This window comes from Clupea harengus, chromosome 13 (assembly GCF_900700415.2).
Source record: "Clupea harengus chromosome 13, Ch_v2.0.2, whole genome shotgun sequence".
NCBI classification, from domain to species: Eukaryota; Metazoa; Chordata; class Actinopteri; order Clupeiformes; family Clupeidae; genus Clupea; species Clupea harengus.
Genome location: NC_045164.1, coordinates 243,027 through 266,500, shown reverse-complemented (window position 1 = coordinate 266,500; position 23,474 = coordinate 243,027). Strand labels below are relative to the sequence as shown.

The following is a 23,474-nucleotide window of genomic DNA, read 5'->3' as shown; positions in this document are numbered from 1 at the left end:
CCAAACCTGCCCCTTGTTTTGCCATTTGCTGAATCATACACTAATAAATCATCTGCTAATATATCTGCATGCTGCTTTATTATCTACGCACTGCCATAAGGGTGAATTGTGCCCTTTCTATACTGACATGTATGTTGACTCTTATATAGTTGATATGGAGCTGTACATTTATATAATGCAAAATATATATACAACTTGTGTCCTTCTCCTTTCTCTTTCCCTTTCTCAGTCTCTCTTTCCCTCCCCTTCCCCCTCTCTCTCTCTCTCTCTGCAGGGTAGTCTTCAGGAAGATGGGTCATCCTTTCTAAGGGAAGTCTCTGACTGTTCAAGGTTTTCTCCTTTATAGGCCAGTCCATGTCTTGCCACCCTCTCAATAGGCCTAGCCTTGGGATCCTTGAAACGATTGTCGTGATTAAAACCAATTTATAAATAACTGAAAATTGACTATAATTCCACTGAATGCTCAGTTCAGTTCAGCTATTTCACAATAGCGTATGCTACAAGAATTTATTTGAGATGGTTCAGCAGGAGTACAACTAATTGGTTTGATGGACTTGCACGTGTACCTAATGCACACTTTGCTTTGTTTATGGACAGACGTGTGTGTGTGTATGTGTTTGTGTGTGTGTGTGTGTTTGTGTGTGTGTGTGTGTGTGTGTGTGTGTGTGTGTGTGTGTGTGTGTGTGTGTGTGTGTGCGTGCGTGTGTGTGTGTGTGTGTGTGTGCGTGTGTGTGTGTGTGTGTGTGTGTGTGTGTGTGTGTGTGTGTGTGTGTGAATGTAGACTGGGGCAACACCCGTGTGGATTTTGAATCAAGGGTATCCTCATCTCGTTTGCATCACTTTGTAACATTTACACATGCTGTGAAATAACAATGCTCTAATGGTCAGAAAAAGCAACTTTTATCGAAGATTCTACTGAGTGGCTTGAGTAACTCAAATGTACTAAATGTACTTGTTCAGTTTATTTTGCTTCTTGTGAAAGTCAAGTTCCAGAAGGAGTGAGTTCAATGTTGGGCTATGCTAACATAAAAGGTCGCTTCCAGGCATGTCATAATAGAGATGGATGCTTCAGCTAAGCTAACACAGCCCAGCTGGATGCCACATTCACTCCCTCGCCTGTCAGAGAGTCACCCCGGGTACAACACAACAAATCCTTGAGCTATTGGTCTGTTTGTCTGATCTAGATTTTTAAATTGAAACCCCCGTAGTGATTACGGAGAGACACAGCCTCACCAAGAGATGACTGAGGTGATCTGCACAACATCAAAGCCCTCCACAACTCGGCCTTTTCCTAATAAAGGTGCTGCTCGGAGATGAGGTGATCACTCCCAGTCTGGGGCTGCTTAGCGGCTGCAACCCAATAGGCTCCTTCAGCAGTCAGATAACAGGAAGACTTTTACAGCGCTGTCGTAAATAACAATAACCAAACGCTCTCTGTAGTCCATAAAACGGCTTGAGTAGGATACCTTTATTCTGTTTTGTAAATCTAAAGTGTATTTATATAGCACAAGCCATGCGCTCTGGTAATTCAAAGTGCTTTACAAAAGAGCAGATACGGGGAGTTTGTGTTGGGCCTTGGTCACTGAACTGAGTGGCTACCTTGAAACAGCATTTAGAGAGGATGGCCCCCCTCAGGAGCTGTGGCAGATCAAGAAATATAAGTGAAAAAATGGCTGCAGGGTTGCCTAAGGAGGAGGTTCTGATTTGGTCTGATTCCGAGTTCAGGTTGGTGTCATGCGTTCCCCTCACCTCATACATCAGAGCCACTTCTCTAAAAAGGCACTCATGGCCTGGCGCTGAAACATCAGTGTGTGCATGCTCTCTCTCTCCCTCTCTCTCTCTCTCTCTCTCTCTCCCTCTCTCTCACACAAACACACACACATACATACACACCTGTGCACACACACGCACAAACTCAGATGCACACATATACACATACAGACATACAGACACATACAGACATACACACACATACAGACACACACACATACCCGCACACATACAGACACAAACACACACACACACACACACATACCCGCACACATACAGACACACACACACACTCTCACACACACACACACACACACACACACAAATGTCTGGCCTGGCTGGCGTGTCTGGTCTCTCTGCTCTGTCTCAGATCTGACTAAATATTATGTTTAGGACCGCTCAGCGTGCCCTTATCCCGCAGCACTGGCAGGAGCTTATCGCTGATCAATTATGGGTCGACTGTTTGGACTGCCTTGCCTGATACCTGCATGCCTGCTCCATGCTGTGATCAGTTTTACCCAATAACACACGCACACACACACACACACACACACACACACACACACACACACACACACACAAACACCATCACTGGCTCCACATCATAAACATGCAAGGCTGCTAAACAAGGGAATCTATCACAGTACCACCAGAGGACATGACAACTTGACAACAGCCACCATAACACAGATAGAAAATAATCAATACACAACAGGCGCTGTGTATGACAAATGAGTTGCCATGAACATCTCTGGCAGTTTATATAAATCACTGGCTGTTACATCGAGTCCTCACTTTCTCCAGATTAGCCAACGAGCGCACTGCTAACACAGACAGGAGTAAATATGACAGCACAGGCTGATAGCGTGACACTGTACAAAGACAGAGAGAGGCCCGAGAGAAACACGGGTTGACTTGAGTGAAAGACTCATACGTGTTTGTGTCGTACGTGTTTGTGTCGACATTCTGTTCAGGGTCATGATGAGTATGTGTGTGTGTGTGTGTGTGTGTGTGGGAGGGGGGGTTATATGTGAGTGGATGGGTATGTGAGTGTGTGTGTGAGTGTGTGAATGACAGAGAGAAAAAGAGTTCACATGTGTGAAAAAAAGCCATTCACACACCAATCAGGCAAACACCCGTCATTCAACAAACGTACAATCACTCGGCTACATCTAGTTGTTATTTAAACAGATCATCCTTTACCTATCTGTAACCGCACAAATACAACCACCAATACCACCATGCCTTGAGAGAAGGGCTGGAAAAAGCAAGCTCCAAATGGCTGACAGAGGCAGAGGCAGAGACAGATACACAAGGCTCTGCTACAGCTCTGGGAACAGTTTTGGGACGGAAGGTCCGGAAGGTCCATCACTGAGCAGACAGCACTTGTTATTTGTAAGGCAGAGCACTTTAAGCCCCGCTGTGAGCACAAGTGAGATGTTTAGCCCTGCGTGACCTGCTTGGCCTGAGTCTTCAGACCCGTGAAGTAATGGTTCAGCGCCCCTCACCGCTGAGGTAAACTGCTTTCACAGAGCCTTAAGGAAAGTGCTAATCTCGGATGTGGAGCTATTGATTGCAAATCATCTGGTCCTCTGTTGAATCATTTCATTGTAAACCTCAGATGCCCCCGAGAGCAAGCCAAAGGATGAGGAAAGCCCTGTTTTAGGTAACATGTGGAGACTATCACCCTCAGTACTATTCAAACATTTAACAACGCACACGTACAGAGAGAGAGTGACAGAGAGAGAGCGAGGGCAAAAGAGAGAGAGAAAGAGAGGGCGGGGAGGGAGGGAGAGAGTTTAGTCTAGTTGAGTACATAAGATATGCACTGCATTTATCACATGGCGTAACACGAAGAGAGAACACACAGACACACACTCACGTTAACTCCAAACTATGGCAGGAAGAGCGGCAAACACTGTGACAGTCAAGACAGTTTTACTCACACACAAAAACCACACACACACACACACACACACCTGAACCAAAGAGAAAAATAACATTGAACACACAAACAAGCATTGGACCTTAACTAACACCAAAACAGGTGTAGAGTTCCCTGTCACGTTTTAGAGAACAAACAAACAAACAAACAAACAAACATTTGTGAGGGTGTTTCCTCCAGCTCCACCCGCGTGACTCACAAACATCCTGGCATCAGACTCTCTTCCCCGTGTGCCATTCACACAAAACTTCACATGGAACTCCATTCTCCACTCTCTCTCGTTCTCTCTCCACAGGAAGCTATTCACACATGCAATTAGAAACTGTGTCATGAGAAACATGACGTTTGCTGTAAATCCCACTCAGAATGAGCATCACCCATCAATCAGAGGTATCACAGCTTCAAAGCGCAACACAACGCAACACAACGCAACGCAACGCAACGCAACGCAACGCAACGCAACGCAACACAACACAACACAACGCAACACAACAAAACTAAACAAAACAAAACAAAACAACACTGCACAGCACAGCACTACTTTCCGCATGTTACACTCGTACTCACTTTAAAAGTCAGGGAATAAGGTGAGCATGTATAAAGTGGCTGACAGAAATTGAGCACCAAAGCATGCTCCACCAGGTTGTATGTCCAAGCATTAAGTGTGTTTAGCAAGCTCTCTGCATGTCAGCAGGAGAGGGAGAGAGGGAGGGTGTGTGTGTGAGAGAGAGAGAGAGAGAGAGAGAGAGAGAGAGAGAGAGAGAGAGAGAGAGTTGGATGGAGGGAGGGTTGGGAGGAAATCTGTTCTGGTACAGCTCCCCTTATTTGGACATGAGGCACTATTCCTTCAGATTCAGAAACAGGAGATGGGAGAGACCACCAGTGCAACCCCAAACACACACACACACACACACACACACACACACACACAGACACGTTTCAGGATATACTTATTTCCATACGAACACTATGGAAGCCCTGATGAGAAGTAGTATTTGTGTCAGCCCCTGCAGCCTTGCCCTGAAAGCATGTATGATTGGTCATAATCACCTCACTGCTGTTGTGACCCAGAGCTGTGCGCCTGTGTAGGAGTGAACTGTAGTTTGTGTTCCCATGGCAACGCCTTAAGTGGAGACTTAAAGTTTTAATTTGCCAATTTGCCATCCAAAACCAGAACAAACTTTGGAAACAGCCACCAGCCACTGGAGACACCAGCCCCACCACAGGCACGAGGCAACACTATGGAATTAGCTTGAATTAAGTGTCGTACAAGATACAGCATTAACACACACACACATACACAGGCACGAGCAGGCATGAACATCAGTTATAAGTCCTGACAGTCCAAGTGTGTGTGTGTGTGTGTGTGTGTGCATGCATGTGTACGTGTGTGCCCGTGCAGTCATTGGTTGTATATTGGAAGAGAAGAGTGCCACCTGTTGCTTGTAATCACTACTCGACACTGAAAGAGGGGAAGAAGACAACAATCACACTCTTCCTTCAACCTCACTCTGAAGGTGACTTACAGTACTCAGGTCCCGGTTGTATAAGACACTTAAACAGTCCAGGTGACTTACAGTACTCAGGTCCCGCTTGTTTAAGACACTTAAACAGTCCAGCACATAAACATGCAGTGTGATTTCAACAGCTTTTGCTGTAGCTTTTGTGATATCTCCCTCTGGTGGATATATACCAGCAGCACTTAATAAGAAAAGTGGAAAAACATAAAACATAGACAACACAATTCAATTCAGTAAATGTAAGACAGCCTAATTTTACATGTCAGAGACTGAAAGATATTGGATATTAGAACTTTACTACAGTGCCCTGTTTTTCCACTACCAAACAGTACCAATATTCCCCACTAGGAGGCAGTTTAAACCAGGACTCAAGAAGTGTAACGTGTGCAATGCATAGGATGGAGGATTAATTAACACTTCACCCAAACCAGACCCACATATCTACCCACACAGAGACTTAGAGAAACATTCATGGGTGTATGTGCACCAAGAGTCCCACACATGGGTTCAACTCTTACAAAGACTTAGAGATGGACAGACAGACAGACAGACAGACAGACAGACAGACAGCAACATGCACACACACACACACACACACACACACACACACACACACACACAACTAATTGTATCACATCTAACAAAAATATTTTTTTGTATAAAAAAAGTGCTATTGTTGAAGTTACCCCCCCCCCCCCCCCCTCTTATTCTCATTGGGGATAAATCCAGCCTTTGGAATGTAAAGGCGATCTCTGAGGGATTAGCAGCCTGGCCTAGAAAGGTCACGGCCCTACACGGACCCAAATGAAGAAATCCCCAAACTTCAGAAAACACTTAGAAAAACAACTGTGTGGAACCAACCGTGTGAGCCTACATGCCACACACACACACACACTTTCTGTGCTTGCTGTGGGCACACAGATGGCTCTGCACCACTCCGCTGGTTTCCAAGTGTACACGTCCACCGTCCACTTCTGTCCGCATGTGAGTGGACACACGTACAGTAGAGCACGCCTTCCCTCCGGGCCTATTAGGTGTGTTTGCACATGGAAGAGGCCTGCTTTGCCTCCAAGTAGTCCAGCTCTCCTCAGCCTTCTCTCACCTCCAAGTCCCCACCCCAGTCCCCCCACCCCCCCGTCTCTCCATTCTCCACTACGGAGCCAAAACAGCAGAGCTCAGACAGATGTGGTACGATTGGAGCTAATCACTTTGCCATAAGTCAACCCTCCCCCCCCCCCCCCAAAACACATACACACACAAACACACCAGCTTCCTCCTCACACCTGTGACAGGAAGTGAAGGTGCTCGGCAGCAGTCCATCAACTTCCTTCTCACTTCCTGCCATCTGCAAAATCAGAGCGTCACACCACACAGTGGGACAAAAACACATCCAGCTCGACTCACGTCAGGAGAGAGTGGACATGCGCTCACATACCTGTGTTTCACATGTCCAAAGAAACGTCTGCGGCTTCCTCTGAGAGTCCTTACTGAGGGGAAGACATTCGGGGTTGAAGCCTCACATGTCCACGTGTGTCTCAGCACACCCTACAGATGTGAAGCTTCACTCGTTACTCAGTTGTGTAACATCTGGCGCATGGGTGGAGGCCCACTGAACAAGCTTTGATAGTCAGACTCAGGAGAAAGGAGACAGAAGTCCGACCCGCAGACACACACACACACTGCTAGTCAACGCCGCAGTGGGTGATTTGGTCCCTTTCCCCCCTAGAGGTCAAATGAAGCACACCTGTCCTTGAATGACTTGTTTTCACCAGAAACGAGGCCTGTTTCTTGGGCCATCTCAAGTATAGCCAAAATAAACGCGCCAGACAAATAGTGGCGACATAGACACACTGCTGAGAAAGCTTGTGGTGTCTGTATGTGTGTGTCTGTATTTGGGTCACTTATGGGTAGGTGTGTCTGCATGCTTTGTGTGTGTGTACATAGGTATGCGTGTGTGTGTGTGTGCGACTGCAGTTGCGCATGTGCGGGCGTGTCTGTGTGTAGAAACTTTGACCTTGGTGTGTCACAACCAAGTGTCTTGTTAACATCAGCTTCCTCTATAGACAGACACACAAAGTTTACCCTCCCTCTGTCTGTCTCTTTCAGTCTCACTTAATCTCTCTCTCTCTCTCTCTCTCTCTCTGTCTCTCTCTCTCTTTTGCTGTCGTTCCTCTGTCTGTGTATTAGGACTGAAGGTCTGCCAAGTCCGCCAAGGACTTTATTCAGAGTAAGTTCCGACCCTGAGAAGCCTCTTTAAAAACAGAAAAAGACAAAGAAGGCAGAGACCAAGCATGTGTGTACTATAACATGTGTGTACTGTAGCTATGTGTGTGTGTGTGTGTGTATCTGTGCATGTAAGAGAGTAAAATAAATTATTACATTATTTGAATCATCATAACTCCATCAATCTCAGTCATTGATAGCCTTATCTCTGCTCCTCGCCGTTCGTATGTCCTTGTACTTAACGTAAAGGCAGTTTGCTAAAACAGCTTAACAGTGTATAACAGGCAGAAAGATAAGTTGCTGTGGCTGCATATTCAGGCAAATAAAAGTTTTTATATTTGTTTGTTTCAACCGTTTCAGAAACAAGAATGTCATGATTAGTATTTCACTGAAACCCCTTTAACCTGAAACCCAGATAAAGGCACAGGGTAGCCAAAATGTTGGTTAAATATATATATATATATATATATATATATATATTTACATATCTTTGCATAGGACCCTGAGTGTGTAGTCACTCTCTAGGTTATTTCCCTGTACACCACACCACGGCTGTCTTCCCTAATTAGCTTCATATCAACATTTCCCTACACAAAAATGAATGATGTCAGTAAGTCTTACTGAATCCAAGGAAACAGGATTGAGTGGGAGCGAAAGAGAGAGGGTGAGAGTAAGAGATGGGACAGTGTGAGTGTGAAAGAGACAGGGAGTATATTGGATTTATGGAGAGAGGAAATGTAGACTCTGTCTCCCTCTCTTTCCCTCCCTCTCCCTCTCTTTCCCTCCATCTCTCTCTCCCTCCCTCTCTCTCTCTCCAGATGAAGAGAGCTGTGTTTATCTTCCCGAAGCCTCCCGGCCGCACTGGCTGTAAATCGGGCTGATGCAATGGCAGGCTGCTGCTGTCTGCCGGCTCTGCCAGGGCTGCCAAGGCTTCTCAGCCAATCCACACGCTAACCACCACACCACACATGACTGACAGGCCGAGCTGCTTGTCTTTTTTACTGCGGTGCGGTGTGTGACACTGTCCCAGATCCACACCTTCCCCTCATTACTTTACTTTCTCTCGAGCCACTAAATAAACCCCCAGTCCCCACTGATGATCATGTAACTTTCCCTGGAAGTGCGTGTGTGCGTGTGTGCGTGTGTGCGTGTGTGCGTGTGTGCGTGTGTGTGTGTGAGTGAGTCAGTGTGTGTGTGTGTGTGTGTATTTGCGTCCGAGTGAGTGAGTGTAAATGTGTGTGTGAGTGAGTGAGCGTGTATGGCAGCGAAACAGCACGAGTGTGCATATTTTGGCAGACCCTGCCTGTCTGCAATAATATATACAAGACACCTGAGACCCCAAAAACCCCCACAGATAAAGATTGGTGGATGTGTGTGTCACATGTCCCTGCATACCCCCGTACCCCCCCCTCCCAAACACACCACAGCATCACAAAGAGCCTCAGTGCAAGCCCATAACATACACGCATGAGTGCTGCTGCCACTGGTGTGTGTCTGTGTGTGTGTGCATGTGTGTGCATGAAAAGGCATATGTGTCGAAATGTGTCTGTATGTGTGTGTACGCACATGTGTCTATGTGCGTGTGTGTATTTGTGTTGAGTCTGTGTGCCTGTGTGTGTGTGTGTGTGTGTGTGTGTGTGTGTGTGTGTATGTGTGTGCAAACGCATGTGTGAGTGTGCATACATGTGTGTGTGCGTATGTGTGTGTGTGTGTAGACACGCGTGCTCCCATGTCTCTGTGGTAACCCACATGTTATAATAGCAGGTCAGGCAGTGTTTGTACAGGCACACTGATTATTCACTTTTTCAATGGGCCCTTTATTGCACAGGCCAGCCGTCTGCCTGCCTGCCAGACAAACTCTATTCTCTCTCTGCAGAGACCAATCACACGCCAGAGCTCGCTGCAGCGGCAGAAGGCAATACCACCCACCACAGAATGAGGGGGGGGGGGGGGTTGGGACTGGCCAGAGGTCAGTGCTTGAAGCCAAAAACGTCTATGTGCTCCCCTATAATACAGTAAATTGAGGTCAACTCCTTCAAGGAAGCTTAAGCATGTATGACTGACTTGGGATCAGATTTCTTTATCCAAACCGATATCTGAGCCACGGCACTGAATATTTCAAAACTGCTCTGGGACCAACAGTGATGGGCTAACTCACACTTTTGTATATAGTGTGCAATGTGTCATAATACATAGGCTAGGGCGTATTGGGTATGATTACTTGTGTGTGATATTGAAAGGTTTGGCTGCTGTGGGAAGTCCCCAGCCAATAGCACCTTTATTTTTTTGTTTGTTTATTTTAACCGTTTCAGAAACAAGAATGTGCCAAGATTAGGGTTTCACTGAAACCCCTTTAACCTGACACCCAGATGAAGGCACAGCGTTGCCAAAATGTTGGTGAATATATATATAATATATTTGCAAAGGACCCTGAGTGTGTAGTCACTCTCTAGGTTATTTCCCTGTACACCACGGCTGTCTACCTGGGTAACATTAACATTTCACCCCGCAAAAATGAATGATGTCAGTAAATTTGACTGAATACATAGGCTAGGTTGCCAATAGCGCACGTAATATAACATCTCCTGTGTATAACAAAACGAAAAGAGATATAGTTATGGGAGCACATACTGTACTGTAGTGTAGCTTGTGCAGTTTTAAGGTCCCTGCTCTGCCTTGAGTATTTATTTACAGTTGGAGTCCTCCATGGACTCAAGACCCGAGCTGCTCCACCAAGAGCCAGCAAGAGCTGCACTGTAACTCATCCTCTCATAAATGACTGTGGAAAGCCTGATTCATACAATTCAACAATTACTTTTTCTGTGTGTGTGTGTGTGTGAGTGTATGTGTGTGTGTGTGTGTGTGTGTCTGTTTGTGTGTGTGTGTCTCTGTGTGTGTGTGTGTGTGTGTGTGTCTGTGTGTGTGTGTGTGTGTGTGTGTGTCTGTGTGTGTGTGTGTGTGTGTCTCTGTGTGTGTGTGTGTGTGTGTGTGTGTGTGTGTGTGTGTGTGTGTGTGTGTGTGTGTGTGTGTGTGGATGAGACAGAGAGGGTGAGTGAGAGAAAGAGAGAGAAGGAGAAGGAGAGAGAGAGAGAAAGGGGATGAGAGGGACAAAGAGCGATCCATGCAATACAAGGACTGATACTTTGGATCGTTCCTCTGTTTACACAGACACTCAAGGACACACGTATGATCTCATATGAACTCTCACACACATGAACACACACTGACACATTCAGTAAACATTTTCGGACCTAAAAAAACCCTATTTTTTGGTCTCAAAAAGAAGCAGTTCTCCTTACTAGCATGTAGAGATCAGAGGAGGGTACAGTAACCCAGGAATGTGGTGGCTCTGGACTGAATGTTGGGGTGGAAATTAAACGTATTAATTAGCCATGACGAGGACGCGAACCTGTAAAAAAAGCCCCAAAATGAACTCCCTCTGCTGTGGTATTCACCTTGTGAGTTCATTTAAGTTCAAACAAGTGAGATCAGGTCATACATAACAGCCTGGACAGCTTAAAGGCCTAAGACATGCTAATTAGTTGGTTCAAACATTCTGTTTGCTGTATGGGCAAAATGTAGCTATACTGTGAACCATCGATCTAGTGTAGCTGTTTGGCTCCTGATGTGACGCTTGTCAGAGTATTATAAAGGCCTTTATTAACTCATTTCTCAACACCAGGTCATTCGCTGTGATTACTGGGGTGTTCTATCCGTCAATAAGCAGCCAATGAGACTGTATTGTGGAGAGCCGTTTGTCTATGTGTGGCTAAACATAAGGCAAATGACGGTGAACCAAGCCAAATGGATAGAGAGAAAAAAGGTTCAGAGGCACTTAGATATTCAAGCTCAGCAACAAATGAAATTACACACCTCCTTCCTGTGCTTCTACTGCTAGGTCCGAGCTGCTCTGTTTGTTTTCAATTTAGAGCCAGGACTGTCGACGTACACTAGATTCATTTTATTTAAGGACCGCGAGGAGCAATTCACTAGATTTGACAGAAGTGTATTGGATTAGAATCATGCATCTTTAAAAGACAGTGGATCTTTGTTGGTCTTTGAGGGCTTATTGGCCAGTTTGAGACCATCCTGACTAGGTATGGGCAAACTAACTGGCTCTGTCAAATCCAGTGGCTACAGTGATTCATCAGTGAGACTTTCTTTGTGCACACAGTATAATATTACCAGCTGGAAAGCCCACAGGGATTCCATATGAGGCAGAAGTGAATGTGTGTGTATGTGTGTGTGTGTGTGTGTGTGTGTGTGTGTGTGTGTGTGTGTGTGTGTGTGTGTGTGTGTGTGTGTGTGTGTGTGTGTGTGTGTGTGTGTGTGTGAGTGTGCACATGTTGGATATTTAAGCGTGTTCCCGGGCAGACAGAGGATCCTTTCACGATTTTCCAGTGTTTATACATGCAGACACACCTATGCACACACACACATGCACACACACACACACACGCACACACGCACATACGCACACACACACACACACACACACACACACACACACACACACGCACGCACACACACACACACACACACACACACACACACACACACACACACATACACACAAATGCAAACTCATGCCTTTAAACACAGATCTGTGCACAAATCAGCAGCATTTAGGGTTTCAGGGTTCCCTCCCTAAATAACAGTCTAGATATGCACCATAAATAAACAGTGAAGCTCACCTCCATTAAAAGGACCCCAGGCCCAGAGACCGCCATGCTTTCCTGCAGACGTACAAACAGCCTGTTGCCAGTGTGCCGACTATGCCACCTCATGACAGTACGAGTAAGGTCTTCCCGGTCCTGTGCCCACCGGGCACACTTTAGAATGGCGTCCCATGCCCGCTCGCCGATTCCTCCGCTGGGCAGAGTGCGTACGATCGCTCTGGTTCCGGTCCAGACGGACTTGCATACCTGCTGGTTGTTCCTGTAGAACCTGCGGACCAGCAGGGTGGACCGCTCCTTCTTGCAGCGCGCCAACTCTCCCTCTGACACCCACTCCCCACTGGCTGTGCCAGTCCCCAGGCATCCTCCGTCCACGCAGGTGGCACCGGGAAAGAGGGCACTGGCCGAGAGACGCAGGCCTTTCAGTTTCTTAGCGCTGTCACCCTGGGCACCGCTGTCCCCATGCTGGTGCCTACTGGTGCTGCTGGCATACATACCCTGAGAGGTGGGCATCTCACCTAATGACTGTGGGCTTGCCACACAGTCAAACACCCCCACACCCGCGTCACAGTCTCCAAACACTGTCTCGTGGCTCACCCACCTATTATTAGCAGATGGAGAGCCCGGTTCAGAGAGGCTCCTCAGACAGCTGACGGACACAGTGTTGGTCCAGTGCTCTGGCTCAGGCTCGGGACACGACTCGACCCGCAGGTACCGGTCTGGGCTCCCGCTGAGCTCCGGGGGTCCGGGTCTCGGCCACAGCATCTCTGCGCTCCTCCTCTCGGCCTCGTTGGTGTTTGTGTCCGTGTCCATATCAGTGTGCACGTGTGCGCTCATGCGTGGGGTGTGTGTGCACGCATGCCTTTAGGATCTGTAGCGGGACTTCCCCTCTCTCCCTCTCTCCCTCTCTCTCTCTCCTTCTTCAGTGATGTGTGTGTGTATGTGTGTGTGAGGTGGGGGGGGGGAGGCAAACAGAAGCACTAATCCACCTCTTTTGTGCCCCTCTTGATCCTTTGCTAGGGCTGCAGAATTCCAGGGAAAGCCCCTAAACCACTCCAGACAGACGGGATCAATGAATGGGAATACTGTACAGCAGTGGCAACCGGTGACAGAGTGAAGGGGAGAAAGAAGAAGCGAAGAGAGAGAAAGAAGAGATGTGCAAGGGGAATGTGTGTCGGTCTAACACGGGGATGCTTGGGGGCGCGCGGGGGTGGGGGGGTGGGGTGTCTTTGCTGTTCTGAGGTCCAAAGTGTGTCAGTGTAACATGGGGATGCTTAGGGGGGTTGCCCTTGCTGTGCTTTTAAGTGCTGATGTCTGTATCGGTCCAGATGGCTAGAAATATGTCCTTGTTTCTGGCTCCTAGGCTGCTCAGCAGGAGCATGAATTTTGCAAGCAGATGTTTTCCATTGTGTGTCAGCTCCGATCCTCCTGAGGGAAAAAAGTGGACGTGAAAAACAAAACAATTATGGCAACATTATGATTGCATTGCTACATGCAATAATCAACTAATTTCTCTGGCACCATCCCACACTGTGATCTGATCTGATCTATTCCTTATCAACAGTAGCAAATGAACTGGAACTAGATGGTAGCTAACATAAACTGCAAGGGGTTAACCAAGAACAATGTTGTCATTGGTCAACAAGCACCACACCTTCCCTCACAGGAAAGCGATTAGAATGATTGGAGCCAAATGTACAGAGCAGGGTTCCCTATGCTGCACTGCTCCCAAACTCTGACACGCAGGACTTTCCCTACAGCCTGCAGCCAGAGCCCCCCGCTCCACTACAACAGACACACACACGTCCATGTGAAGTAGAGCCCAGAGTATGACTGTCTGCAAACTGAAATCCTCTTAAGAATATGAATCTATGTGTATTCATGATTCATGTCTGGACACACAGCTACCTTTGTCGTTCACTTAGTCCAAAGACACACACACAGACAGACAGACAAACAAGTACACAAAGAATTGAGAACCACAGCAACTAACAAAGGATTTGACCCAGTTCTTTTATAGCTGGAAATCCTATATTAGCAGATCATATTTCCACAGCATGCTTGGTGACAAAAAAAACAGACTTTGCCAACAACATCTAAATGTCAGGTCAGTTCATGTGCATGCAGATTAATCAATCACAGCTCTGATCTCTGTCCTGACAACTCAGAGGCTGTAAAGCAGAATTAAACGAGGCTACATTTTCTAGAAACAAGACTACTTACTATACATTTCTGGAGCTTGAACACAGACATTTAGATGCAGAGTGGCGCTGATAGAGAAAGATTTATACATGCAGACAAGTACAGTATTTTTCTTTTTTTTTCTTTATGAGGAAAGCCACATGCAAATGCAAGACCTCTCTCACCTTGCTGTTGTTGCTGTGTCCTTCTGTCCACATCTTTAGTTAATGGGAATTTTGGGAAGGGAAAGCAGTATCCCACGTCTGTACCGTCCAGCGCTCCTCACTGGACTCTGGAGGAGAGGGAACTGAGAGAAGGAGGGAGAGAGGGAGGGAGAGGGAGGGAGGGAGGGAGAGAGGGAGGGGGGGGGGCAGGAGTGGGAAAAGGGAAGCACAAAGCTGATCTCAGAGGGCTGGGCTGCTTTTATCACGCCTGGCAGAACAAAGTCAAACCCTCAACATTAACAGGAACTTCTCTAACTGTTCAGTGGTCTCTTCCAGCCAAACAAATCTTAAACAACTCCCTTGCCTTTATCTCAAGGACTTCATACCCATGGGAAAAAAAAGAGTTTCTGTATGGTATAGAACAAGACTGGAGCACAGCAGTGACTGGTTGCAGCACAGCCCCAGTGAGCATTAGGGACTGAGCCTGTCTGTTTCCATTCATCGGCACTGAATACACGCACTCCCCTGCACATCTGCAGATCACACACACACACACACACACACACACACACACACACACACACACACACACACACGCGGCAGAGATTCATCAGCTCAATGACTCTGGGCATGAGCACCTCTCCACTCGCTCGGCTCTTCACAAACATACACTCCCTTCTACTGGTGGGACTGGGGGGGGGGGGGGGGGGGGGGGCTGAAGCAGATGATCATTTCCATGACAGAAATGAGAAAGAGAATAAGAGAGAAAGAGGAACACAAATGCAAAACAAAAAGAAAGAAATATAAAGAGAGGGAGAGACAGAGAGGACAGAGAGAGAGACAGAGAGACAGAGAGAAGAGAGAGAGATTGAGAGAGAGAGAGAGAGAGAAACAGAGACAGATGGAAGAGAGAGAGAGAGAGAGAGAGAGAGAGAGAGAGAGAGAGAGAGACAAAGAGAAGAGAGAGAGAGAGGTAAATCTCATAATACAAGTGTACTTTGCCCTGTCAGGTACGTGTCAATGAACTTCCCCAAACATCCTGTGGATGACTGATCACCCTATGATACTTTCACCTCTGTTTGAAACTTCATAGTCATGTCAAGACATCCAGGAAAAGGTCTAATTTCGTCTGTCCGTCAAACAGTGTTTGCAGCTGACACATCTTACCCCCGACTGTTTACAGTATTGACACTGCAAGGCTGTCTGTAGCAGGGTAAAAGCTCTAGGAATAGCCCATTGTATGGTAAACATGCAGTTAAAACAGGCAAAAACTGAGAAAAACCCTAGTCATTCTATCTGGATTATATCACTGAACTTTCCATCCAACAGGTTTTATTGACATTCAGAGTCTTTAAAGAGGGGTGAAAAGGTTGCGTGGGACTCCTCCATGCATATATTTTTTAAACACTGAGAAATTATTTGGTGGAAAAAAAGAGAGAGAGAAAACCTCACTGGCATGTATGGGCAAACACCACTCATATTTCATTTCGGTGCATGTCACCAGCCAGGACCCTGTTCTCTGGAAAGGGGGAGTGGGATGAATAACTGAATTCTCTCCACAGTCATCAATATGCCTTTACATTTCAAAAGGAACAATACAAGTCTCTGTTCACCTCAGTATGTGCGTGGTCTCCTTGTGCCCCCACAGATGCCTACCTCTAGCACCGGAGGCCATGACTCATGGGACTGGCATATTAATTGGATACAAAAAATTGGGGTGTCTTTTGTCTCTGAGGCCCCCAAAACCTGATGCGGCGATGAGTCAGAGGAAAAGATCTTCGGATGAGAAGAATGGATGAAAGGAAATTAAAAACATGGGATGGATAGATGGATGGATAAAGCATAGACTGCAAAAAAAGGGGGCTACCCCCCTTTTCTCTCTCTTTCAGAGTCTGTGAACGCCATGCTGTGAACTTGGGTGACTCACCGTCTCCCCCAGAAAACCCCTCCCCCCCAAAACACGGGCTTATTATTACATTGCCCTAAAGTTTCACCCTCCCTCAGTACTTCATAAAACCCATTTATGAATGCAGGAGAGAGACGTACAGTGGTACCCCACGCTCATTCCTCTGCTCTCTCACACAGAGAGCCAGAACTTATATTATTATCTTACTCTTCACTCCATCAATGAATGCTTTATCCCCTCTTTCCCTCTTTTTCTCACTTTCACTCTATCTTACTCACTTTCACCTTCTCCCAAATCCATCCAAGGCGAAGGTTGAGCAGCTCTCTCTCTCTCTCTCACTGGCGTCTGCTGCCCTGCCCACTAATCAGTTCCATATGCTTCTTCTGCTTCAGTAACACTGTTGTGCTCCGTGCCCACTTTCCTACCAGAGCCGTCCCACTTCTGGGGATTCCTTCAGTTTCTCATGAAAAGCAGCGCCTGCAAAGTGGGCCCCTGTCACCGGCTATGACTTCTCAAAGCACACATTAACCTGGCCTAGAGATTGCATCCAGCAAGAAAGAGAGACAGGGACCAGAGATTAAACTGGCCTAGAGATTGCATCCAGCAAGAAAGAGAGACAGGGACCAGAGATTAAACTGGCCTAGAGATTGCATCCAGCAAGAAAGAGAGACAGGGACCAGAGATTAAACTGGCCTAGAGATTGCATCCAGCAAGAAAGAGAGAGGGACCAGAGATTAAACTGGCCTAGAGATTGCATCCAGCAAGAAAGAGAGAGGGACCAGAGGGGGGAGTAAAAAAGGGGTGTGTGACAGAGAGGTGAGAGGAAAGTGCTTTGAAATTGCAGGACAAGTTAAACAGAAATAAAACAAACAGAGGAATTACTATATCATTTTGATATACCACAATAGCAAATGCTATGCTTTGAAATATTTGTAGGTTTTATTGTCCATCTTTATTTCAAATAACGGAGCACTGGATCTTGGCAGGTTTTTTTTTCTAGAAGACGTCATATCAGGCAAATGAAAAGTGGCTATTGGTTTTTTGTATGAAAGTGACTTTTTCGGAGAATATAGCTAATGGTCTAACAGGAATTTCCTTTCAGCTGTATCCTTTCTCTCTTTTAGTTCCAAAACACACACACACACACACACACACACACAAACATGGAAGATCCGGATGTTTGTTGAGTTGAGTCCGACTAATTACACATAAATAGACACATAATCCATATGAAAACACGGAATAAATCAAATATTAAATTAAACTAAATCTACTGAATTCACTTTCGTTCCATTTCTTAAACTACTTAAATCAAAGGACATTATTTCCATCATTAAGAAAAGGAGGCCATAAACGCATCGAAAACACAGCTATGCACTTACAGTTAAATCTATGCACGTGAGGCACAGTGCCGGTTTATGACTTGCTCCAGCGGCACGCCGACTCAGTGGGGACGTCCAATTTCCATTACTGAATGAACTCCCCGGTCAGTGGAGTAATGTGCACAATAGCGCATTGCACGAAGCAGATAAAAGCGCAGTTTACAGCTGGTGTGTCACACCATCGGAATGTGCGCGAGTAGATCCTGTGTCCACGGTCTGGACGAGCGCGACTGATTCCTGTGCGGGTGGCGGCCCAGAGAGTGCACAAGGTGGATTCTTACAGTTCCAGTGTTTTCGGTAGTGGAACAATGGTGCGATTATGTTGGTTCGCTCCGGGGTTAAAAATATAGGCTTAGGGATTATCTAGCCTGGTGTTAAAATGCCATGCATATGAGTTGTTGTGAAAGTTTTTACTGACCTTTTGTGTTTGTAAACATTGCCTCCATGTGGGTTATAAACATACACTAATAGGCCTATAGAGGTCAAATTTGTGTTAATAAATGTTATTACCAACCACAGTCATGAATCAAGTTGAGATGCTTTATTGCAACCATGAATGGCTAAATAATCTCCTATTCGGGCTAATTCGCTTGAGACTGTTGCATGGACTTCAATTCTGCGCTGGCAGTAGCGCTCATGTCCACCACCACATCTCGGAAACGGTGCCCGGTGGAGCCTGCAGGACCGCTGCCAACGCGCGCAGAGCTCGGGCCAGCACACTGTTTTCCTGAAGATGTGTAATGGTTTTCCGACTCCCTTTTCTCTCTTTTCCTCTCCACTCTGGGAGGGAAAACTCTGAAGCCATCCGTTAGGAATGCACGACTTCTCCAACCCACTTGCCTTTATCACTCCAAGCAGTGGGCATGCGGTAAACCGCGGACCTCACTATTAATGTTGGACAATCCAGGATTTCGCACCCTTCTATAAATTATGTGATTTTAGCCCATGTAACCGAATAACTACATAACCCTAGACGCTTTTTACCTTATTATGGACGTTCTGCTCGGGCGTAGGCTAGCCTGGCATACATGTCACAAATTTGGCCCTACAAGTCCCTTAACGCCAACAGGACGCATCCTACGGCCGGAATGGATAGTTATGCATCTACCCCCCCACGAACACACACACAATTAAAAGAAAAAGCATGGCAGAAGTAGGCTTCTTAAATCAAATTGATTTGACTATTAACATGGCATCATGACCATGACATTTCTTGTAGTGCCAGATTGTTAGGCCTATTAAAGTAGGTTTTTTTATGGATTTGATTATCTTCTCTTAAGAGTGGCTTACAACGGTGGATTTATTGATTCCGTTCAGAAATACATGATTTAGGAATACTATTGATCGCAACATGAGCTTTCTGAATAGAAGACACAACACTGTCCTCTCGTGGACTATTTAAGAAGCTAACGCCAAAAATACAGCCTATTTTGTTTGATCATCTCGAGACACCGTAGAACGAACAGGCGAATCACAGGAAGTTAAGCAGCATACCTAGATCGGATGTGTGGTCTGTGATTACGAGGGACTATTTACCAGTGGATTTTGAGTCGTTTGCTTAAGGTATTTATCGATAAGTATATAATAATACATTGAGTCTCCGTAAAATACTTAGTTGTGGCCACAAATCCCAGGGTACCATGGGCTATCTCAATAAGCACACAAAGCTGTCTGCCAACGTGTAATGCATGCAAGACGCATGCAATGCATAACGTTATATAGCAAGCTAGCTGTCACCTTAGCTAAATGAACGTAACCTTAGCTAACTAAAGTAAACCTTAGACTTTAAACTGTTGCTCAGCCGGTTCTTGTACTTTGCTTTAGAGATTGCTAATAAGAAAGCCTGATGTTGTAGTTTCCATGCTACACAGTCTGGCTCTCAGTGAAGTGAGCTGGCTGGCTAGTTAGCCAAGTTAGCCAATGAAGGTCAATTAACTGTTTGGTGGAGAGAATTTGTGGTAGTTCACCAATTAGATAGGTCGTTTTAGAGATTATCATATTTAGAAAGTAAGTGTGAAACGGGTCGTTGTAAGGTTACAAATAGAGCGTCAAAGTTCCAAGCACGATAAGCAGTAGTGTATTGCCTCATGCAAAGTCAGCCCATGTAACGGTAGCTGTTACAAGATGCAGACTAGCACTGGAAGACACTATACCTTGACTTGCTACCTCTGCTTGGAAGAAAACACCACTTCACTTATGATGGTAGCATCATACAAACACTTAGCTATCTTTGAACAGGGAATTACGGAGAAATTATTCAATTGATATTAATGGACAGAAGCAGTAAAGATTTTCATCCGATCATGAATGCCAGGTAAATTGTTTCATAATCAGAACTAAAGTAAAGTAATGGATGAAAGGAAAAATACAGAACATAATTGTGAAGGTAAGAAACTTTTAAAACGCCATGCATCAAATTAAATGACACTGTACATACAGGGTATTATTTAAACAACCCTTAAATTAGTAAGGCTGTATAGGTCTTACTTAAAAAAAATGGCTTTTACTAGTATGTAAAATACTTAAACATATAGCAAGTGTTTTCTCCTAGATCAGGGGTCTTCAACCTTTTTCAGCCCAAGGACCCCTTGGCTGAGAGAGAGACTGAGCAGGGACCCCCACCCCTGCCGCCCCAAATTTGGGCCTGATATTCATATAATTTATTTGGAACTAAGTGTCAGTCACACACACACACTCCCCTACACATGTTTGAACAGAATTACAAATCATCTGTGACACACAACTCGTTTCAATTTATTTTGTTTATTATTGACATTTTTTCTCCCTTACAGTTAGCCATCACTCTGTATTCAATTAGGGAGGGACAAAGAATTGAGTAGCTTGAGAAGCTTAAATATGGATGAAATATCTCATACCTAGTGAGAGATCTGACGTTTGGGAATTCTTCATTCATGTCTTTGGCAACAACATTCTCCCTACGAAGCATGCAGTGCGTCATACATGGCTCTTGCACCGTCTGTGCACATCGCGACAGATTTTGGCCAGGGTATATCATGTTCACGGAAAAAATTGTCGATCACTTTGAAAATCTCTGAACTTTTTTTACCTCCAGGCAGCTGCTTACAGAATAGAAATTCCTCCTGCATCTCATTTTGGTCGACAAATCACCAAAAAGCTAAAAGCTGAGCGTCGTTTGACACATCGGTGGATTCATCTAGTTGTAGCCTAGTGCAAAACTGCCTTCGGGAGTTTTTCGACTAGTAGTGCCCTCACATCAGCTGCCAATTCATCAATAGGGCGGGCATTGGGATGCTTTTCAGTTTTTTTACGTACTCATCCTTCCCAAACATTGTTTTGCATCACTAGCTGTTGGCAATATTAAACTTTCCGCAATTATGTATGGCTGTTTGGTCTGAGCGACACATAATGCAACTTGATAAGAGGCTTTTAAAGCTAGCTCGCACACTTTGGCTGATTGTCTCATCAAGGTCTGCTGGCCCTCAAAAGATTTTAAAAGGGAAATATTAAATGGTTTTTTTTCTTTCAAGTGAGCATGGGTTGTCTTTGAGTGTCGTTGCAGCTTTGATGGTTTCATAGTTTCGTTTGATAGCACGGAAGAGCAAACCACGCACACTGCTAATTCTTCACCATCGGTCTCTTTGTAGGTGAAAGCAAACTTCATATAGTTCTCTGAATATTTACGTGTCTTCTCCCGTTTACGCTTTTGGCTGTTCATGGAAGGGGTGTTGGCATCTTCTGAAGGTAGATCATCTGAACCGCCATCAGTGGTGTCTGACGAGGAGCTTTTGTTCCGAGAAATTACAAAACGATCAATTATTTCAAATTGTATGGTTATGGCATGTAACATCTTTTGGCACCAGATAGCTAAATGTAGCTAAAAGTGCATACCGGTATGTTGCCATTATGATCAAATGATCGCGTGAAGACTCATGGGTAGCCTATGTATTATTTTTAGGGCTGTCAGCGTTAACGCTAATTATTATTATTTTTTTTTTTTAATGCCTTTATTTCGATAGGACATAAAGTTATGACAGGAAGCGAGGCGGAGAAGAGGTGGGGAGATGATTGGGAATTACATCAGGCCAGACTTGGCCTACCATTTTATGGGAGCGATGAGGGACAGGTGGGGCTTGAATAGCCCCCCTTGTTCAAAGTGGGGAATGACAGAAAAAGTTTGAGAACCACTGCGGTAGTTGAAGATGGAGAGAGCTGAGGGATTGTCGGGCGGAAAGTCTCTGTTTAAGAGCCAAAATGACGGAACAATCGACAAAACTAAAGTTCTATGTAGCATTTGTCAAGCTGAATTTAGCTATCACAGAAGCAGCTCGTCTCGAAGTTATCACCTTAATGCAAAGCACCTGACAGAAAGCAGTCCCAGGTTAGATGATCGCCAACCCACACTCCATGACTTCTCTAGGAAAATAACTAGACCAGTCCGTGAAAAGATTGCCATTTGGGTTGCCGGTGACTGTCGGCCCATCAACATAGTTGAGGACAGTGGGCTGATTGAGGTGATACGAATTGCTTCAGGGGAAATTCTTACGATTTACCGTCAAGGGGCACCATTGTGTTTAAAAAAAAAAATACAATTAAACAACAGTGTACCAAATACACGCTGTATGAAGTGGTTACTCGTTAATTTATAAGATTTAGTCTTAAGAAGAAAAAAAAACGTTTAATCGCGATTAATCACGATTTAATTAATTAAAAAATGTGCGATTAATTAGTTAATTTTTTTTTATCTATTGACAGCCCTAATTATTTTTAAGGAATAGAAAGCAATTTTTACGTTCTGTTTATGTAGTCTTTTGGATGTTTTACATTTTTGGAAGAGGGAAAAAATGCTTCAGATGAAATCATTTGGCGGAGCCCCTGCAGTACCTCCGCGGACCCCCTGGGGGTCGCGGACCCCCGGTTGAAGACCTCTGTCCTAGATAAAACAGTATATTGGTTTTTCGTGATCTGCAGAACAACGTGAAATGAAATTCCAGCGTGTGCTACAAAAATCAAGACATCACGATAAATGCAAGCATCATTTACCTATACAGCACTACTTCCTTTGTATATCAGAAAGTTAACCGTGGGTGTGGAGCCTACCACACCGTATGCTGTAACTTGGTCAAGAAATCAGAACTTGAAATATTATCATTGGAAAATGAATGCTGCTAGTTCAGAGGATAAATAATATCCGCTTTCATGTTCACTGTGCTCTTTGTGGTCTTTTTCCTACAGTGCTGACTCAACAGTAGCGAAGTCACACGCCAAACCTCACCATGTTCCTCACCCTGGCTCTGCTGAGGAAGGGCATCTCGGGCAAGCAGTGGATTGGCAAGTACCGGCGTCCGCGGCCCGTCACCTGGCAGATGAAGCGCAACATGCTGAAGCAGCTGGACCGGGAGGCGGAGAACGAGTACTGGCTCAGTCGGTCCTACATGACCCGGGAGCAGGAGAGAGGCCATGCCACGGAGAGGCGCAAGCAGATGTGGGAAGACATCCGGGAGGTGCGCTTCGTCTCCAGGTTCCCCGAGCACAAGCACCTGGAGGACCACCTGGGCCACCTTAACACCACCAAGACGTGGTCCAGCTAGAGACACTTGTGCTCAGTGATCAAAGACTGCTGGTGGATGGTTTTAGGACCGTATGGGGGGCATCATGGACGCTGGGTTATCTATATCAGATGTATGTGATTGGGGGTGGTGGTTGAAAATAAATGTGTTTCGTTATA

General features: G+C 45.5%; 2 protein-coding genes across 5 annotated transcripts in view; one reads left to right on the top strand and one right to left on the bottom strand.

The window, feature by feature from the left end:
• LOC105902333 (1-phosphatidylinositol 4,5-bisphosphate phosphodiesterase epsilon-1-like) overlaps positions 1 to 17,171 on the bottom strand; it is a 60,487-nt gene extending 43,316 nt beyond the window's left edge. The window contains exons 1-3 of one of the 3 annotated variants that reach the window (XM_031579526.2): positions 16,093 to 17,171; positions 14,501 to 14,622; positions 12,153 to 13,562 (exon numbers count right to left, since the gene is read on the bottom strand). In XM_031579526.2, coding sequence (XP_031435386.1) covers positions 12,153 to 12,971 — 819 coding nt within the window. In that variant the 5' untranslated portion in view covers positions 12,972 to 13,562; positions 14,501 to 14,622; positions 16,093 to 17,171. Of the gene's footprint in view, positions 1 to 4,282; positions 4,399 to 12,152; positions 13,563 to 14,500; positions 14,623 to 16,092 lie in introns of those variants that run through there. The other 2 variants (XM_012829904.3, XM_031579528.2) reach the window with 2 other exon arrangements.
• A 2,042-nt stretch (positions 17,172 to 19,213) lies between these two features.
• mrpl57 (mitochondrial ribosomal protein L57) lies at positions 19,214 to 23,474 on the top strand. Of its 2 annotated transcripts, none has more exons than XM_012829825.2 (2): positions 19,214 to 19,330; positions 22,982 to 23,474. In XM_012829825.2, the coding sequence occupies exon 2, from the start codon at positions 23,023 to 23,025 to the stop codon at positions 23,335 to 23,337; it is 315 nt and encodes a 104-aa protein (XP_012685279.1). In that variant the 5' UTR covers positions 19,214 to 19,330; positions 22,982 to 23,022; the 3' UTR covers positions 23,338 to 23,474. The 2 variants fall into 2 exon arrangements, with proteins under 2 accessions (XP_012685279.1, XP_031435225.1); XM_031579365.2 differs by lacking the exon at positions 19,214 to 19,330 and adding an exon at positions 19,557 to 20,153.

Coding starts and splice junctions, on each gene's coding strand:
- mrpl57 (XM_012829825.2), top strand. CDS start 23,023: ATGTTCCTCACCCTGGCTCTGCTGAGGAAGGGCATCTCGGGCAAGCAG.